Source organism: Dama dama, chromosome 11 (genome assembly GCF_033118175.1).
Source record: "Dama dama isolate Ldn47 chromosome 11, ASM3311817v1, whole genome shotgun sequence".
Taxonomy (NCBI): domain Eukaryota; kingdom Metazoa; phylum Chordata; class Mammalia; order Artiodactyla; family Cervidae; genus Dama; species Dama dama.
Genome location: NC_083691.1, coordinates 5,579,970 through 5,599,357, shown reverse-complemented (window position 1 = coordinate 5,599,357; position 19,388 = coordinate 5,579,970). Strand labels below are relative to the sequence as shown.

The following is a 19,388-nucleotide window of genomic DNA, read 5'->3' as shown; positions in this document are numbered from 1 at the left end:
CAATTACACATGGCTCAGCTGGTAAAGAGACCACCTGCAATGCAGAAGACCTGGGTTCAATCCCTGGGCTGGGAAGATCCCCTGGAAAAGCCACCCACTGCAGTATTCTGGCCTGGAGAATTCCATGGACCGTACAGTCCATGGGGTCGCAAAGAGTCGGACACGACTGGAGAGACTTTCACTTTCACTGGCTCTTGCTCCAGAAATAACTACCTTGAAAGGAGTAAACAAAGCTGATCGCTGGGGCCCTTTAATCTCCCCTTTCAGCCTTCAGAAACACTAGGGGTGAGGCCCCGTCCCATCAACTTTCTGAACATCTTTTCCTTCCACACCCCATCCAAAGTCTTTCTCAGGAGCTGCCCCTTGGAAATATTTGTCAGGTTCCTAACATCTTTGAAATCGGAACTATTAACAACCACCTACATCCAAAGATTACTGTGAAGCCTCAACGAAACGAGCGTGGATATCTCGCGCTTGCACTACCGACTAAAGGAAACCCACACGAGGCGAGTCCACGCCACCTGCAGACTACAGCGGCGGCACCTGGGAGTAGCCGGGCGCAGGCGCAGTGACTGCCAGGCCACGCCCCCTACTCTTCCGAGCCGGCCAATGGGAGGCGGTGGTCAGGAGGCGGCCGCGCGACTTCAGAGGGTCCTCTCAGCCTTCCTCAGCCACGCCGCGGGCCGAAAGGCGTGCCGTCACCAAAAGCGCGCCGGAAGTGCGAGTTGTGCGGCTCGTCGCAAGCTCTGAGGGGAGGAAGTTGGCCTCGGAAAGACCTGGGCTGTGTGGGCCAGGCCGCGGGCGGCGGCGGTGGTGGCTCCTTTCACCAACTGAGGGCCGCGCGATGGGAGACGAAATGGATGCCGTGATCCCTGAGCGGGAGATGAAGGTCAGGCGTTGGCCAGGGCCTCCCACCCTTTCTTAATCCTGGTATTTCCCTTGGCGCCTCCCTGACCCGGGAAGCGCGGGTGTCCGCTACCCCGTCTACTGAGTGAACGGTGTGAGGAGATCCAAATTCTTGTTACCGCATCCTGGAGCGCTCTGCCATGCAGCCGGCGTGAAAGCCCCATGGAATGTACTTTCCACGTCCTCTGTTGGTCTTGTGCGAGCCTCCTGAGTTATCGTAGTTACTTTAATGTGGTCGTCGGAGTATGGGAATAACTGTTGTTTATTGAGCGTTTACTTGCATGCCAGGCACTGGTAACTATCACAGCGACCCTAGTAAGTACTTGTTAATGTAAAGGAGCAAATAGAGGCTCGGAAAGTAACTTACTCAAAGCCGCCTTTGACAGGCGGACTGAAATCTAGGTTGTTGTGAGCAGTTTTAAAGATTCTCTCTCCTCTATCGCTGAACTAGTTCAAGCCTGTAACCCAGGCTTGCCTAGCGCAGAACAGGGATCATCCCTTATCCTACAGGAGTTTTTGTTGTGTTTTTGTTGTTTAGTCGTTTCCGACTCCTTGGGACCCCATGGACTGTAGCCCCCGGGATTCCCCTGTCCATGGGATTTCTCAGCCAAGAATACTGGAGTGGGTTGCCAAGCCCTCCTCCAGGGGATCTTCCTGACTCAGGAATTGAACCCATGTCTGCCGCCTTGAAGGCGGATTCTTTACTGTCTGAGCCACCAGGGGAGCCCACAAGTCCTTTAATTAACTAGAACTGGAGACCGTTCTTGGTGCTGGAAATCCTCTTGAAGTCAGGAAACGAGAGGACGAGATGATCCAAATCTCAGCTCAGTTCAGTCGCTCGGGCATATGCAACTCTTCGACCCCATGGACTGCAGCACTGCCAGGCTTCCCTGTCCATCACCAGCTCCCAGAGCTTGCTCACACTCATGTCCATAGATAGGAAATATCAATAAGTTATGGGAAGATTTTAAGCATTTGGACAACAACTCACTGAAATGCATTAGGAAGTAGTATAGTAATCCATACCATGTTAAGAGTAGAAGTCTCTTCTTGAGAATCTCTGCCAAGGGTGACCAACCCAATAAGAGTGTGCCCTGTTCTTCATGTAGGTTGGGGGCAGAAGGATAAAAAGGTTTTAGAACCACAGACTCAGAAAATGGTGGTCTCCCATTGAGTTTCTGATTACCAACACCCAGAAGTTATCAGGATGAGAATTAACAAAAAACTGAAAACTTTATGGTGCTGGAGAAGACTCTTGAGAGTCCCTTGGACAGGAAGGAGATCAAACCAGTCAATCCTAAAGGAAATCAGTCCTGAACATTTATTGGAAGAACTGATGTTGAAGCTGAAGCTCCTATACTTTGGCCACTTGAGGCGACTGACTCATTGGAAAAGACCCTGATGCTGGGAAAGACTGAGGGCGGGAGGAAAAGGGGGCGACAGAGGATGAGATGGTTGGATGGCATCACTGATTCAATGGACATGAGTTTGAGCAAGCTCCGGGAGTTGGTGATGGACAGGGAAGCCTGGCACGCTGTAGTCCATGGGATCACAAACAGTCAGACACGACTGAGCGACTGAACTGAACTATGGTCTCACCTGGAAAACTGTGTGAATTTCTGATCACCATATGCAGTTGGAATTAAGAAGATTATTTCAATTAATCTTTTACCAAATATGTTTAAACATCACATCCAAGGAAATTAGGATGTGGGGATCCTGTAGAAAACACCACGTAGTGTAGTATAGTGAAAGTCGCTCAGTCATGTCCAACTCTTTGTGACCCTATGGACTATATAGTCCATGGAATTCTCCAGGCCAGAATACTGGAGTGGGTAGCCTGTCCCTTCTCCAGGGGATCTTCCCAACCCGGTGATTGAACCCACGTCTCCCACATTGCAGGCGGATTCTTTATCACCTAAGCCACAAGGGAAGCCATAGGAAACAACATAAAGGTACACAAATGAAGGCTGAGAAAGGCTGTCTTTGGTTTTTATGTCTTTTAGAGTGTAAGCAAAAGGAGATTTACATTCTTTTCACTAAAACCTTGATTTAAAGATAGGTTTAGAATTGAAGGGGAAAAAATAAGTATAGTACAACTTAACGTGTGCATGCTCAGTTGCATCCAACTTTTGCAAGTCCATGGACTATAGCCCACCAGGCTCCTCTCCATAGAATCTTCCTTGCAAGAATATTGGAGTGAGTTGGCATTGCCTCCTCCAGGGGATCTGCCCTACCCAGGGATCAAACCCGCCACACAGTCCTTACTCTCAGGGTAATATATATTTTTCTGTACCAGAATATGACGGGTAATCTAATGTCCTGTTTTCCCTGAATTGATCTTGTTTTGACCCTGCACCATAGGATTTTCAGTTTAGAGCACTGAAGAAAGTGAGAATCTTTGATTCTCCTGAGGAGTTGCCCAAGGAACGCTCAAGTCTGCTTTCTGTGTCCAACAAATACGGCCTGGTCTTCGCTGGTGGAGCCAGTGGGTTGCACGTTTTTTCTACTAAAAATCTTCTTATTCAGAATAAACCGGGAGATGATCCTAATAAGATAGGTAAGTTACTTGGTTTATGTTGCATGATAGAGAGAGGAGCATAGTGAAGTGCTAATGTCATTTGCTTCCCAAGTTTTACATAAAAGTAAAACTACTGTTAGTCCTGAGGTTGATCCCCAAGAAGAGGAAGTGCTAGATGGGCAAGCCTTCCTGGGTGTTCTCTCTGGTCCTTTGTATTTCCCTTCTGGTGACTTGTTCCTCTGAACTCAGAGGGAAGAACGGCTTACTATTGTTCCACACATTTTATTTTTGTTCAGTTCAACTTGGATTCTGGCTCTCTAGGAGAAGAATTTTGCTGCATGGCCTTTTAGTTGTCACAACAGCATCATCCAAACAAATGGGAATGTTTGGAGCATTGTTGCAAAAATATGGTACAGTACTATTTTCAACCAGGGCTCTGGCGACTGTTGGTTTCCCCAGGCCGTATGAGGGAGAGTCCCTACAATACTCAGTGCAGCATTAGCCATCTATAAGAAAGCTGCAGTTCTTCTGCACAACTTGGTGTCAGGGTATGTGTGTGTATGTTTATGTAGATGCAAAAATGCTTTCACATAGACCTGAATAGAGAGTTTGTGGCTTTTGCTTCGAACATTCCATCTTCTGCTCTGTGTTTTTTGTTTTCAGTCGATAAAGTTCAGAGCTTGATGGTTCCTATGAAATTCCCAATACATCACCTGGCCCTGAGCTGCGATAATCTCACACTGTCCGTGTGCATGATGTCCAGTGAATATGGTTCCATTATTGCTTTTTTTGATGTTCGCACATTGTCGAATGAGGTAAGCTGCTGGCAAACTCTGGGGACCTAAGAAGAGTGCCTGGTATTGAATCATAACCCAGAAGTTCCTGGTTGACCTTTGAATTCTTTTTCTAGATTTGAATTCGGGGTTTTTAAGAGGTCCTTAATTATAGAATCATAAATCAAGATCTTTGAGATAATAGGGACTTCAAGAAATTATTTTGTAACACTATCTGCCCCAGGGTGTTGTCATTTCTCATTTACACTTGAGACAGCCAGGGCCCAGAGGCCCCTAAGTGACTTGCCTGAGGCCACAGAGTTAGTAGACAATGTCAGAAGTTCCTGAATACTAGATTTCTGGCCTCCTACTGCAGCATTCTTCCATTCCAGGCTGCTTAGTAATGGTAATAGTCAATAAGATCAAGTGTTTATATTGACTGCGTGCCAGGCCCTGTGCTAGTGCTTTGCATGCCTTGTTTTCATTCATGCCTGCCCCTCTTGGCTTTATACTAGCCTTATACACTTGGTATTATGGTCTTCATCTCAGAGATGGAGAAACAGGCCCAAAGAGTTTAAGTAATCATCCAAGTGTCCAACAGTACTTGGGGGATTTTATTTGTTTGAGGCACTTTTTTTTTTTTGAAGTAGAAAGGAATAGCTTTATTCCTTTCCTGGGGAAAGGGGGATGCAGCAGGCTCATGCCTCTGAAAAGCCGTGTCTCAACCTGAGGCTTTGGTGAGGAGTTTTGTAGTAATGGTTCAACGGTGGGGTTGCTGATAGAAGATAATAGTGTTAAAGGGCCTGCACACCTTTAATCTGGTCTCAGGTGATCTCTCTTTCTTTTTTTTTTTAATTTTTTAATAAAACATTTAATTTTGTTTTGGGATATAGCTGATTAGCGATGTTGTGATAGTTTCAGGTGAACAGTGAAGGGACTCAACCATACATATTGAAGCACCTTTTATTTATTTATTTATTTATTTTTATTAGTTGGAGGCTAATTACTTCACAACATTTCAGTGGGTTTTGTCATACATTGATATGAATCAGCCATGGAGTTACACGTATTCCCCATCCCGATCCCGCCCCCACCTCCCTCTCCACCCGATTCCTCTGGGTCTTCCCAGTGCACCAGGCCCGAGCACTTGTCTCATGCATCCCACCTGGGCTGGTGATCTGTTTCACCATAGATAATATACATGCTGTTCTTTCGAAACATCCCACCCTCACCTTCTCCCACAGAGTTCAAAAGTCTGTTCTGTATTTCTGTGTCTCTTTTTCTGTTTTGCATATAGGGTTGTCGTTACCATCTTTCTAAATTCCATATATATGTGTTAGTATGCTGTAATGTTCTTTATCTTTCTGGCTTACTTCACTCTGTATAAGGGGCTCCAGTTTCATCCATCTCATTAGAACTGATTCAAATGAATTCTTTTTAACGGCTGAGTAATATTCCATGGTGTATATGTACCACAGCTTCCTTATCCATTCATCTGCTGATGGGCATCTAGGTTGTGAAGCACCTTTTATATCATTAATCTTTCGTTAGCCTTCTACAACAAATCTTTCACTGAGGCTATTTTGGAATTTTGAAGCCTGCTGGGGCTTCTGCATACCAATTAAAATAAGCGCAGTATTTTAAGATGAGCACTCTCTAAAATTCAAGGGCCCAACACTGTTAAGAAGCAGAGTCTCAGTTTTTATTTTGTATCTGCTCTTTATCCATTGTTTTGCATTTGTGTATTCCCTGTTGAGAGTCCCTCTGAGTATGCTACAATAATTGATGGCCATTTTCAAAATTATGTTAAAATTGTCTGTAACAAATAGACTGTTGTATCGAGCTACAGGTTTTTTTTATGGTCATGGGGAAAAGCAAACTGTAGTTTAAGAAAACTTGCATATTCAATAATTTTCTTGGACCATTGAATGTCTCTGTATTTATCTATTTTTGCCTCTGGGCATTTATTTTAAAAGGCTAAACAGCAGAAACGCCCGTTTGCATATCATAAGCTCTTGAAAGATGTGGGAGGCTTGGTGATTGATATGAAGTGGAACCCTACAGTTTCCTCCATGGTGGCAGTTTGTCTGGCTGATGGCAGCATTGCAGTCCTACAAGTCACAGAGACAGTGAAAGTGTGTGCGACCCTTCCTTCCACAGTAGGAGTAACATCTGGTGAGTACTAAAGTCTATTATCCTGTAACATATGGTAATGGTCATCTATTTAAAAATTAATCTCTGAGGGAAAAAGCAAATGGGGCTCTTTGTCATCCTTGTTTTTTGGTAGAAGTGGAGAGTGTGTATTTTATTTCCTTAGTTACTGTCCTTGAAGCCAAATAGCACACATGATTTACCTTCAATGTGCTTGGGTTTTCTGAAGAAATGTTTGGGTATAGAAATGTTTGGTTTAGAACTGTGTTGTTTAAATAATTATTTTGACCTAAAAGGTCAGACTCTGAAACAGTCATTTGTACCTTAGGGGAAAATATTAGAAAATATCCAATAGAAGCAAGAGAAAGATTTCTTGATATTTGAAAACCTTTTCTATACTCCTTGATTTATCTAAAGACTGGAGTTTTCTGCACTTTACAGCTTTCTGGGCAATACTCCATTGAAAAAGCATTTTTAGCAACTGATTCAGTGGCCCAGTAATAAATCCCAATTTGATTGTGTCATCGACATGATGTTTCTTTTTTCACTTTACCAAGTAAGGATGATCCCACAGTCTTCCATGGACTGACAGAAAGAGGAACACAAAGTGGTAATTGTTCTCATTTAGTCGCTAAGTCATGTTGGACTCTTGTGACCCCATGGATTGCAGCATGCCAGGCTCCTCTGTCCATGGGATTTCCCAGGCAAGAATACTAGAGTGGGTTGCCATTTCCTTCTCCAAGAGATCTTCCTGACCCAGGGATCAAACCTGCATCTCCTGTATTGGCAAGTGGATCTTTGAGTGCTAAGCCACCAGTGAAGCCTGAAGTGGTGATTACATGGCTGTTTTGGTACATATCTCCTGGTTTGCTCCATTTTCTTCCGTTTTTAATTGGTAGCATTCTTTTCTTTACCCAGTGTGCTGGAGCCCCAAAGGAAAGCAGCTGGCTGTGGGGAAGCAGAATGGAACTGTTGTCCAGTATCTTCCTGTAAGTCTTGCCTTGGGCTTCAGAGCATTTTTATCAAGTAACTGTTCTGGGCTTGGTTTGGGAGTATCTTTGCTGTTTTTTTCTATTAAAATGTAATTTATGTTAATTGCAACACATCTGTCTGTACACAAGAGAATGCAGGAAGGAGTTGTTGCGTGTCCACTCTGTCATCCTTTCCCTGTGGTCTTCCAGAGATAACATTCATGAATACTCTTGAGTATAAATTGGCAGAGAATCTGTGTATGTCTGATCAGACCTGGAGAGAAGGAGAGGCTCATGGGCAGTACCGAGGCCTGTGATGATGTGTATTCCCCCTGTTCTCTGCAGGGTACAGAGTGGTGAATGTGGTGGAATAGGTTTGAGGTTCAGGTTCTGTTTCTTCTTTATCATCACCAAAAGTCCTTACATGAAATTTGGTACATGTTCTTTTAGGGCATTAGCCTGTAAAATGATAATACAGTTGTTGGATTTGTGGTCTGAGGATTGTTTGTTTGACACTGTTTTTTTCAAATCTCTTTCAGACTTTGCAGGAAAAAAAAGTCATTCCTTGTCCTCCATTTTATGAGGCAGACCATCCCGTCAGAGGTAACACATCTGCTTTTCTTACTGGGCTAACGTCTAATGAGGCATTGTCTGTCGTGCAGAAATGTTAGACCATGTGAGGTGCCTGCATACCGGCTCAGGAAAGTGGTGGTGCCTCCTGTGTGAAAACTGTCGTTATTTCAGTTAGTTAATTAGGTCTCAATCCCTGGGATGGGAAGATCTCCTGGAGAAGGAAGTGGCAACCCACTCCAGTCTCCTTGCCTGGGAAATCCCATGGACAGAGGAGCCTGGTGGGCTACAGTCCATGGGTGGCAGAGGTGAACACGACTACATGACCAAGCACAGCATACACACACAGTTAACGTCGCTAGAGCAGTAATTCTCTGGTAGATGCCTGTGTCACTTGGTTAATGACATTAAATGGGTCCTGATGTATATTTTTTTTAATTAGAATTCTTGATTATTTGCCTTGATTATCGTCTCCTGGGGGGAAAACACCACTCTGGAATGAATTTGGGCTTTTTGAGTCTTTGTGAATTATATTTAGTGAAGTCTGGACCTTTTTAAAAGCTGTAGTAGTTGGATATTTGTTTATCTATGAGCTGATAATTTTATAATGTACAGGGGTTATTCCAAGCACAAAGGTGGTTTATTAGGATGTGTGTTTTTCAGTTCTGGATGTTCTGTGGATCGGTACATACGAATTCACGATAGTGTATGCCGCGGCGGATGGGACCTTGGAAACGGCTCCAGATGTGGTGATGGCTCTCCTCCCGGTACGTGTTTGAAAGGGGTGTCTTGATTATTTGAGAATTATAGAAGTCTTCTAATAAAGTTAGAGGCTCTAGGCTTCACCCTCCTTTCCTTACTCGCCATGATACCACTTGAGGTGTGAGATTTTAATGCTGCACTAGGGGCCTGAGGACCAGCATGGTGGTGTCCACTTAGAACACATTCTATTGTTGAGTCACATGGTGAAAAAATCCTAAAACTTTATGTTGCAAACTGTGAGTTGTGATAGGTGTTAATCTGATGAAGACATTTTAGAAAAGCAAGAAAATACCTTGATTTTCAAAATTCATTCACTTACTCAGCAACTGAACAACAAAGTGTGTCAATATGCAGTGGTACCATTTTTAATCTTTGCCAATCTGATATGAGAAAAAAGTGCTTCGTTTTTATTAACTCGTTTGGGTTCCTGACAATATCAGATTTTAAAAATAAGTTTGTTAAGGTGCCTTATTTCAAGATTAAGATTTTCTATTCCCAGGGATAATATTAACACTAGCTTTGCTGAGTACCATTTATGTTCCGTGTACTAGATTAGAAACATTCTACATATCCTTTCATATCTCACTTAAAACAGCCTTTGATGTAGATTTTTTAGGTCCATCATCTATTGCTGCTGTTCAGTCTCTGAGTTGTGTCTGACTCTGCGACTGCTTGGACTGCAGCACGCCCGGCTTCCCTGTCCTTCACCATCTCCTGGAGCTTGCTCAAACTCACGTCCGTTGAGTCGGTGATGCCATCCAACCATCTAACCCTCTGATGTCCCCTTCTCCTGCCTTCGATCTTTCCCAGCATGAGGGTCTTTTCTAGTGAGTTGGCTCTTGGCATCAGTTGGCCAGAGTATTGGAGCTTCAGCTTCAGCATCAGTCCCTCCAATGAATATTCAGGATTGATTTCCTTTAGGTGTAGGTCCATCATACATAGGAGAAAACATTATCAGAGAAGTTGAGTAATCTATCCATGCTGAAGTGACAGACAAGTTTGAATTCAGTTTAGTCCATGGCCAGTGTTTCCGTTCTTCATATTGCTCAGTGTTGTCTTTATGGTGTCTCTCTGTATTTTCTTTTTTTAGTATATTTTCTCATAAAACTTAAAGGATTTTATCTTTTGAGATTCTTAACTTTGTAGAATTAAAGAAAAATCACCCATGAAATTTTTTTTTTCCTCATTCTCTTCAATGTAGAAAAAAGAGGAAAAGCACCCTGAGGTGTTTGTGAACTTCATGGAGCCCTGTTACGGCAGCTGTACCGAGAGGCAGCATCATTACTATCTCAGCTACATTGAAGAGTGGTGAGCTGTGGACCAGGGAGGGCACACCTGAGTCACTTTGTCCTGCTTGTTCTGTTTTGTCTCCTCTCTGTCAGAGAGGGGAATAGAGGTTGGAGGTGCCCTAAACATATGCTCAGCTCATGTTGGATAATGCCTTTCTGACTACTACATCTGTTTCCCCAGTCTTGAATTATATAGCTCAAATACACGCTAAACTTAAAAATCCCATTTTCTCAATAACTCCACTGATGACTTAAGAAAATATGGATATTTAAGGAACACATTAGAAGTTTCCCTCTGAGCTGAAGTGTCCCATTGAAAGATGGATTACTTGAAACAAACCTTTTCTTCCTTCAGTTAGGTTGTTCTCTCCACAGGGTGGTATATTTATTGGGATCTGAATTGATTCTGTAGTGTCTCTCCTTTGTCTTAAGTTAGGAGACAGTTGGCTGAGTCTCCAGGCCTCTGACCTATGGACTAAATAAAAAGTAAAGCTTTACATCCAAAATCTTCTTACCTTCAACAAGGTAGAAAAGCTTGCCTTTCTCCTTGACATCTAGAGGAAAGCTTTGTAGGTGTCACCACTGACTCAAGTCAAGCTACACCTGTTGCCGTTTGAATTTAATGGTCTTCCGGTTTTATTCTTTGAAGGGATTTAGTGCTGGCAGCATCCGCAGCTTCCACAGAAGTTAGCATCCTTGCGAGACAAAGCAGCCAGGTAAACGTTTCTCTTTTGTCACTTTTATGTGATGATGTTCTGAGAGAGATTTTGGAGGGGTTTAACCGTGAGGTTAAGATTTAGATGATGTCACATTCCTTTTATTAAGTTTCTGGATGAGAGCACAGCTTAAAAAAGCTGTGGACCAAATGGCTTGGATATTGTGTTGGACAGACTTAGGTGTTGAATTTAGCAGTTCCTTCAGTGTTATCTGAGGCCCTCTGTTTGTTTCCACCCTCCATGAATACATCATAACCATAGTCGTAATCAAATGTATTCCAATAGGAGTGTACCTGGGTGTGTAGGAGGCTTTTTCTGCTTTGTTCTGTTTAACTGTCTTTATTTTCCCCTTATTACTTGAATCTGCCTCTTCTATTCAGTTAGCTATAACCCATCCTTGACTATGGAAGAGAGGCATGCAAGTCAAACCAAACTGTGACTCTTCAGAAATATTTTCTGTTTGGAAAACCACCAGAAAGCCGAAAGCATCTGTGTAGACAAGCCCCCATCTCCCTCCTCCTGCTCTGTGCTCCTCGCAGGCTGAAGCGGGCTGTGGTCGTCATGGTGCGCCACCCTTATTGTGCAGAGTGACTGCACAGGAGACACAGCTCCTCAGCCGGAAACTTTCTTTTTTAAAAGTTTGCCTGGAGTTTGAAAATGTTCTGTGCATCCAATGCACAGGTACAGTGTGCCTCTTCAACCAGTCAACATTTATCCATCCTTCTCAGAGTGGCAAGGTGGCCCACCATAAGTGCTTAAGCTCTCAGAGTCCAGCACTCTTGAGTTGCTGCTGTTGGATTAACTTCAGTAACGATCTCCTGATAGCACAAGTATTTTATGTATTCACATATTAAAAAACACTTGGATTTTTGCTTTTTATCAAAGTAATTTATGTTCATGGTTGAAAAGTCAAGTAGTGGAAACGGGCTTATACGTGAAAAAGCAGCCCTTCCTGTTCTGTCCTGGTCTGTCCTGTTCTCTAAAAGAGACCATTTTTAACTTGTGGTCTCTCTCTCTCAATGGTTACCTCCTTATCCCAAAATAATACTCTATTGCATCACTGGTTATTGATTGTTAACTTTAAATTATTGGCCATTATGGCAAATGAGGATTTAGCTCACATGTGGCCTTCAGATTCCCCCGTCCTTCCTTTCAATAGGATTAAAGCACTGTTTTAGTCTCTTCTACTTGTTATCTTTGAACTTTAAGTGATATTTTTTCCTTTCAATTCTTATGGTTTTATCATGTACCATCTCTTATGATCTACCAAGCTGTACCATCTCAGTACCCACCCTTACCTTGAGACTCCCACCTTTAAGCTGTTGTGACCTGCATCTCATATTCCACAAAATCAAAGCTGATATTGGTTGTATTTTGCCCTGTAGTGATTAGCAAGCCTTCTTTGTTATATTGCTGATTGTTTTTCAAAGTTGGAAACCCGTTTCGTTTACTAACGTTATTGTGAATGTGACTGTTCACTTCATGCCTAAGGCTTGGACCACGATTATGTTTTCTTTCCTGAACAGTTTTTTTGTTTTTCTGTTTCTCGTTGATCATTATTCCTCCTTTGATTCATGCTGCCCAATTTTGGTCAGCATTGAAAGTTAGACAAAATGTCCATGATTTTTGAAAACCAGGAGTCATTTGTTGTAGGGCACGGATCCCACTCAAGCAAACATGAGCCAAAGGGGAGTTTGTTGGAAAGATATGGTGATTTCTCAAGGAATCCAGTGGCAGGAAAATTGACGAGTGTGAGGAAGTACACTGATAACTAGGAAGACAAGAACTGAGGTCACCTTCTGTCTCTGTGGTCAAGTGAGCACAGGGCACCTGGCAGCATTCTAGACTGTGTGCTCACCACTGCAGTCATTGTCCCCTGGCGCTCCTGGTCCCCATCCAGGTTCCTCAGGGCAGCTGCTGACTGGCTCCATGCAGCTGTTAGATGGTCCCACTGTGTTAGGAGTCCGCTTGGATGTGGTGGAAGACACGTCAGAGAACGTTCGTGATAGTGATATTTGTTCACCAGACAGGAGCTTTGTACACCAGGAACAGATAGAAAGACTTGGAAAAGGAACCCCTTGCTTCCTGAGGGGTTCATAGCTTTTAGACTATGTTTCCAGATTTTAGAGTCCCAGAGAATGCAATACTAAACCAAGTGAGTTCCCTTTTTCTCCTCTTCTGTTTGAACAGCGCTGGAGAAAGCTCTAACCAACATAGTATCCTCTTCTACTTGTTGTTTTTTCCAGAATAGTTGGGAATCTTGGCTGTTGGAGGATTCTAGTAGAGCTGAACTGCCTGTGACAGACAAGAGTGATGATTCCTTGCCCATGGGAGTTGCCATAGATTACACTAACCAAGTGGAAATCACCATCAGTAAGTATAGTCTGACATAGCTAAGCTGCAGGCAGAAATAGTCTTCTTCCCATCATGGTTAGTATTCAAATCCAGCTCTACATTTTCACGATAGAACTTGCTCTGCCGTGCGCTTTTCGCTTGTCGTGGCATGTCTCTGTGTGAAGAGTGAGACAGAGTGCACTGTACCATACTCATCTGATTTGAGTGGATATTCATTGACCAAGGTCACATACTCTGTGTGTCTGTGTATCAGGTGTCTGTGTATGTAAGAATATGGATAAAATACAGAACACCGACTTCATTAGCCTTGTTTCTTTGCCCCTTCCGGTTTCCCAGGGCCTCCTTGGCAGGTGGTGTATCCCACCACTTGGTTCGATGGCTTGGATAAGAAAATGGAGGCCTCAAGCACAGACTTCCAAATGGGGCCTGAGCATGTGCTCTGAGTCTGTCTTTTCCCCTGCTGCATCTTGGCGGGGCTGCAGTCCCGTGAAATGTGAAAGTGAGAAAAGACATATTCTTTCTGACAGATCTAGAGAACAAGCTAGTGGTTACGAGTGGGGAGAGGGACGTAGGGAGGAGTACCACAGGAGTGGAGGAGTAGGCAGGACAAACTGTTCGGTGTGAGGTAGACTACAGGGAGCTAGTGTACATAGCCAGTGTCTGGTAATAACTGTAAATGGAGTGTAACCTTTAAAAATTGTATTAAAAATTAAGAGAATTAAACAAAAAAAAGAGCCAAGGAGACAATATAGTGAAAAGGCAGTGGGATGGAATGGGAAAAAAATTTACAAAGCATATATCTGATAAGGGGTTAATATCCAAAATATATAAGGAACCCATGCAACTCAGTAGCAAAACAAAATAAATAACCTGATTAGGAAATGGGCAGAGGACCTGAATAGACATTTTTCCAAAGAAAGCATACAGATGGCCAACGTATATGAAAAGGTGCTCGACATTACTAATTACCAGCATAGGGAACTCTGCTCAATACTCTATAATGACGAAATGGGAAAACAATCTAAAAAAGTGGATGTGTGTATATACGTGTGTGTGTGTATACGTGGGTGTGTCGGTGTGTGGGTGTCTGTGTGACTGATTCACTTTGCCATACAGCAGAAACTAATGCAACGTTGTAAATCAACTATGCTCCAATAAAAACTTTTTAAAAAGTTTTCCCCACACACTATAATGGTAACTACATGAGCTGATCAATGTGTTTATTAGCTTGACTGTGGTAGCCATTTCACAGTATGTGTGTCTTTCAAATCATGTTATATACATCTTAAGTACATAGCAGTTTTTATTTGTCAGTTTTATATGAATAAAACTGGGACTGTATATATATATATTTTTACAAAGGCATATACTATGTGCCTCATTTTAGAGAGGTATCCGCGTCAGGCACCACTGGGTTCCTTGTCCTTTCCCTGACCAGGCTGTTTGGTCTGATTCGCTCAGTTACTTTTGATTCTCACGAAGACTTAATTGACAAAATACATGCTTATCATTCAACTGTGAAGGACTATAAAGTAATAGGACTCACTTTTCTGTGTCCTTCAGTGTGGTTTCCCCAAGAGTCTCTGTCATTTTTCCTGGAGACTCCTGTATCGGTTGGGGGAATGCTGAACCTGTCTCCCTGACACTGGGACACACGTAAAAATCAGAGCTTTGGGAGAGTCAGAGCCATTACACAACTGCTGGTGTTTCTGTGTGCAGCTGGCAGGACACTGGCCGTCTGATCACGGCTCTGCTTTAAAGAGCCGGTTCATAAACGCCGTTTAGATCCAAATCAGAGCAAACCAACTGCAGCTTGTATACAGATGAGTCCAGTGAAACCCCTTGCACTTCAGGCTGTCTTCACCTCCCGCGCCTGGGCCCTTCCATTGTCTTGGCTCTTCTGTTACCTTGGTTTTCTTTTTTAACAGATGAGGAGAAGACTCTTCCACCTGCTCCAGTGCTTATGTTACTTTCAACAGATGGTGTGCTTTGTCCTTTTTACATGATCAATCAGAATCCTGGCGTGAGGTCCCTCCTCAGGACACCAGAGCGGCTCTCACTGGAAGGAGAGCGGCAACCCAAGTCATCAGGTGCGTGCCTCCACTGCCTCCCCCACCCTGGTTGTGGCTGAGAGGGGGTCCTGCAGGCTCGAACAGGAGTGTCTGCTGGGATGAACGCTGTGAGGTCACAAAGTGTCATCGTTGTCAGCCTGTCTGTCTCTTCAAGGCAGGACCAGTCTTCCCCTTGAACACATGCACGTACTTGCTGTCTCACCCCCAAGTTTTATTCGTCAACCTTTACTTTAGAGAAAAAGGAAGCTCAACCCGATGGATCCTGTTAGGTAATTTACTGACAATACCCTGTTGTAAGACCCCATATTATATGATTTGAAACCCAACATGTTTAATGTGAGAAATTGGTTAAGAGACTGTACATCCATACAATGAAATGCCATGTAACAGTTAAGAATGTTATATTTGTTAACAGGGAAAGGGCAGAACATGCCATGAAAGAGTACTACGAATCCTTTTTTTATGAGAAAAATATATACATTAAAAAACGACTTGTAAGATACTAAAATGTAGATAGTGGCCACTGCTGGGTGGTGAGAACATGGGATTTTCTTTTATCTTTGTATTTAATTTTCTTCAGTTCCTCCCCCCGCACACGCCACCCCCCACCCCCTGAAGGTATCGCTTAAGTAATACATGCTTATTGGAGGAAAATTGAAAAATACAAAAGCACTTTAGAGCCCATTAGTCATCAAGCAATAGCCAGTCAACATTTTGGTACATATTCTTTATGTCCGTAAATGCATACATATAAATGCCAGTCTGCATTTTCAGCATTTTCTCAATGACAGTGACCTGTGAGAACAAAACAAACTTTTTAGAAGGGCGTTGTTTCATATTTTGGAATTTCACTAGTATTTCTCTTTTTGAATTCTGTGAGTATATAACTAGTAAGCTTTTTCTCTTCTAATACAGTTTTTAAAGCTCATAGTGTAACCAGTTCTCTATCTGGTAAGAAGCATGTGGACCAGTGGGTTTGGGAATGGTTGAGAACACTTAAGGGTGTCTTAGCACACTGCCTCCCAGTGCAGAGTGAATTGTACATCGTAAATAGAGCTGCTTGGCTACTTGGGCTCCTGCCAGCTCTCAGTGTGACCCAGGTGATACACTAGGTGCCTCGCATAGACTGTCAGCGCTGTTCTGTGGGGAACCTCCTCACCACAGTGTATGCTGGTGAGTGCTTTCCTTCCATTTAAGTGGTCCTCAGGCCCCTGAACTCCCTACACCCAGTTTCTGGGTCCATATGTAATAAGCAGTATGCCTCGTGAAGTCAGGAGCCTGGGGAGTGATGTTTGTTTCTTTTTCTTTCCTTTTTCTTTTTTTTTTTTTCTTGCTTATTTGACTGCATCAGCTCTTCGTTGTGGCATGTGAAATCTTCCGTTGCAGCCCACGGTCTCTCCAGTTGAGACACACGGGCTTAGTTACTCTGTAGTATATGAGATCTTAGTTCCCCAATCAGGGATTGAACCTGCACCCCTGAATTGCAAGGCGGGTTCTTTACCACTGAACCACCAGGAAAGCCCCAGGAATAGATGTACTTGTATTTTATACTTTGAAAGAACTGAACATTTACTTGGGGTTCTCTATTTTCAGAAAGTGGAATTTTTATGTGCTAAATCACTTCAGTCATGTCCGACTCTTTGAGACTCTATAGACTGTAGCCCACCAGGCTTCTCTGTCCTTGGGGATGCTCCAAGAAAGAATACTGGAGTGGGTTGCTCTGCCCTCCTGCAGGGGGTCTTTCCCAACCCAGGAATCAAACCCGCATCTCTTATGTTTCCTGCATTGGCAGTGGATTCCTTACCACTAGCGCCACCTGGGAAGCTCAGCATTTTCATGGTTGTATCCTAGGTATTTCATTCTTTTAGATACAGTGAGGATTAACTATCATCTCTGACAGTTTGAAAGAATGAAGATCTATAAGTGTTTTGATTGAAAAATACTGCTTTCTTAGTTATTTGGAGAATAATTTTGGAGAATTTAGAGAATTAGCTTGTTTATAGAAAGTTTGGAAAATAGAAAAAATTTTAAACTTGCCTTTTATGGTATTCTCTTCCAGTGTTTTTCCATAAACATCTTTCTTCATAGTTGTGATCATATTATATACATAGTTGATATGGAGTTCTTTTATTTAAATTTTAAGTGTTTTCCAGGTTCTTATGCAATTCTTATGATTTATTTAAGGATGTTTAATATTCTGTTGAGTATATTTTGCCATTGAGTTGTATTAAATATCTTTTTCATTTTTTAAGTTATTTCATAGGCATTATTCTTAAGAATTGGGATTACAAGGTCCATTTTTTATGATTTTTTTGAGACTTAATACTAAAATGTTTTCTTGAAAGATTGCTAAATTAGGTACCTGGTAACAAAAAGTTTCAGATTTGTTTTACCCTTTCACACCCAGAGGGTTATATGTATTTATATTTTGATAATTTAGAGAACCAAAGTATGCCTCATTTTTGTTTCTTTGACTAGAGAGAATGTATATATTTTCTTCCTGTGAATTAGATTCCCAGAATTTATCTGTTAAAGTCTCAGGACTTCCCTGGTATTCCAGTGGTTGGGACTCTGTGCTTCCAATACAGGAGGTGTGGGTTCAATCCCTGGTGAGGGAACTAAGATCTCACATGCTTCAAGGCGTGGCCAAAAAGTTTAAGAAATAAATAAATGAAAAATTTAAAGTCCCCAAGATTTTTGTTGTTGCTTTTCTGTTTTTGTTTTTTCATGTTGATTAATTTTTGCCTGCACCAGGTCTGCATTGCTGCGTGGGGTTTTTTCCAGTTGTGGTGAACAGGGGCTGCTCTTTCGTTACACGGTGCACAGGCTTCTCACTGTGGTGACTTCTTTTGTTGTGGAGCCCAGACTGTAGGGCTTCAGTAGTTGTGGCGCATGGGGTTAGTTGCCCCAAGGAGTGTGGAATCCTCCCAAGACTAGAGATCGAACCCGTTTGCCCAGCACTGGCAGGCAGGCTTAACCACTGGACCATCAGAGAACTCCTCAAAAAATTTTTTAAAATCTCAATTTTTATTTAAAAAATAAAACATATTACTTGTCATCTGCAGATTTTTTTCAGTATACCTTTTGGTTGTATGCCTGTTTTTGTACTTAGTCAAATCTTTACCTTTTGTGATTTGAGGGGTCACTTTTGGGTTTATCAGGTTGTTAGGCACTTGGACTTAATTCACTTTTTGCTGCCTTTGTTTTGAGATATAGTTATATATATCCTTTTGTATATCTCAAAACAAAGGAGATATATCTTTGATTAAACTGGAGTTGTTTTAGTGACTATTAAGAGGCGTAGGTCTGAGTTAAAGTTTTTTCCTGATAATAAAATATTGCAGAGTGACTGACTTTTCACTGTGACATCGAGAAGTGTATTTTTTCTTTATTACTCAAGTTGGTGTTTATGAAGTCCTGTTAGTCTAATGTCTTTCTGTATTTTCTTTTTCTTTCAAAGTTTTAGATATCTTGCCATATGGAATGTTTGCTATGGAAAGTTCAACATCAGCTCTCATTTCTTCTCCCCACTCCTTTTGGAATGAGGATCAATTATTTCTGGCTTCATTCTTCCACCAGCCCTTTTCCACTTGCTTTCTGTGATGTGGACCTCCACTGTCATGGCGTTAACTTGTCTCTTCCTTTTTCCTCCCTGTGTTTCATTGCAGGAAGTATTCCTACTACCCCCACCTCCCCTCAGGCCCCGCAGAAGCTTGACGTGCCAGCCGCTGCAGCTCCTGCCTCTGTTCTGCCTGCATCACAGGCCGCCCCCACCTCCACCTTCTCTTTGCCTTCTGCTGTGTTCTCCTTTGGTTCTTCATCCTTGAAGTCCTCTGGTTCTGTCCCTGGGGAGGCTCCTCCGAGTTCCAGTGGCTCTGACGGTGCCAAAGCAGCACTGGCCTCTGGTGCATCGCCCTTCTCTTTTGCTCCTCCTTCTCAAGCCTCCCTGGCGCCCACGCCTGTGGCCTCTCCCATGACTCCCTCAGCTGCTTCGTTCTCCTTTGGATCATCGGGTTTTAAGCCTACCCTGGAAAGCACACCAATGCCAAGTGTGTCAGCTCCAAATGTGGGGATGAAGGCCACCTTCCCACCGTCAGCTCCCGCAGTCAAGGTCAACCTTAGCGAAAAGTAAGTAACACTTCAAGTTTGACAGGTAGAAATATCGCTTGTTTTTCACTTACATGTGGGATCGTAGTTCCCTGACCAGGGATCTAAGTTCCCCGCATTGGAAGGCAGATTCTTAACCACTGGACCACCAGGGAAGTCCTACGTGTATCTTATTTTTTCACTTCTGTACCTGCT

At 42.9% G+C, this 19,388-nt stretch overlaps 1 protein-coding gene across 4 annotated transcripts in view; it reads left to right on the top strand.

Annotated features, from left to right (window-relative positions):
- The first annotated feature begins 733 nt into the window (after positions 1-733).
- Positions 734-19,388, top strand: part of NUP214 (nucleoporin 214) — an 86,901-nt gene continuing 68,246 nt past the window's right edge. For 3 of the 4 annotated variants that reach the window (XM_061154387.1, XM_061154386.1, XM_061154385.1), the window contains exons 1-12: positions 734-889; positions 3,271-3,466; positions 4,091-4,242; positions 6,177-6,375; positions 7,270-7,340; positions 7,862-7,925; positions 8,556-8,659; positions 9,856-9,962; positions 10,593-10,659; positions 12,906-13,032; positions 14,943-15,104; positions 18,755-19,214. In XM_061154387.1, the coding sequence (XP_061010370.1) occupies positions 845-889; positions 3,271-3,466; positions 4,091-4,242; positions 6,177-6,375; positions 7,270-7,340; positions 7,862-7,925; positions 8,556-8,659; positions 9,856-9,962; positions 10,593-10,659; positions 12,906-13,032; positions 14,943-15,104; positions 18,755-19,214 (1,754 nt within the window). In that variant the 5' untranslated portion in view covers positions 734-844. The remainder of the gene's footprint in view (positions 890-3,270; positions 3,467-4,090; positions 4,243-6,176; positions 6,376-7,269; positions 7,341-7,861; positions 7,926-8,555; positions 8,660-9,855; positions 9,963-10,592; positions 10,660-12,905; positions 13,033-14,942; positions 15,105-18,754; positions 19,215-19,388) is intronic. The other variant, XM_061154389.1, reaches the window with a different exon arrangement.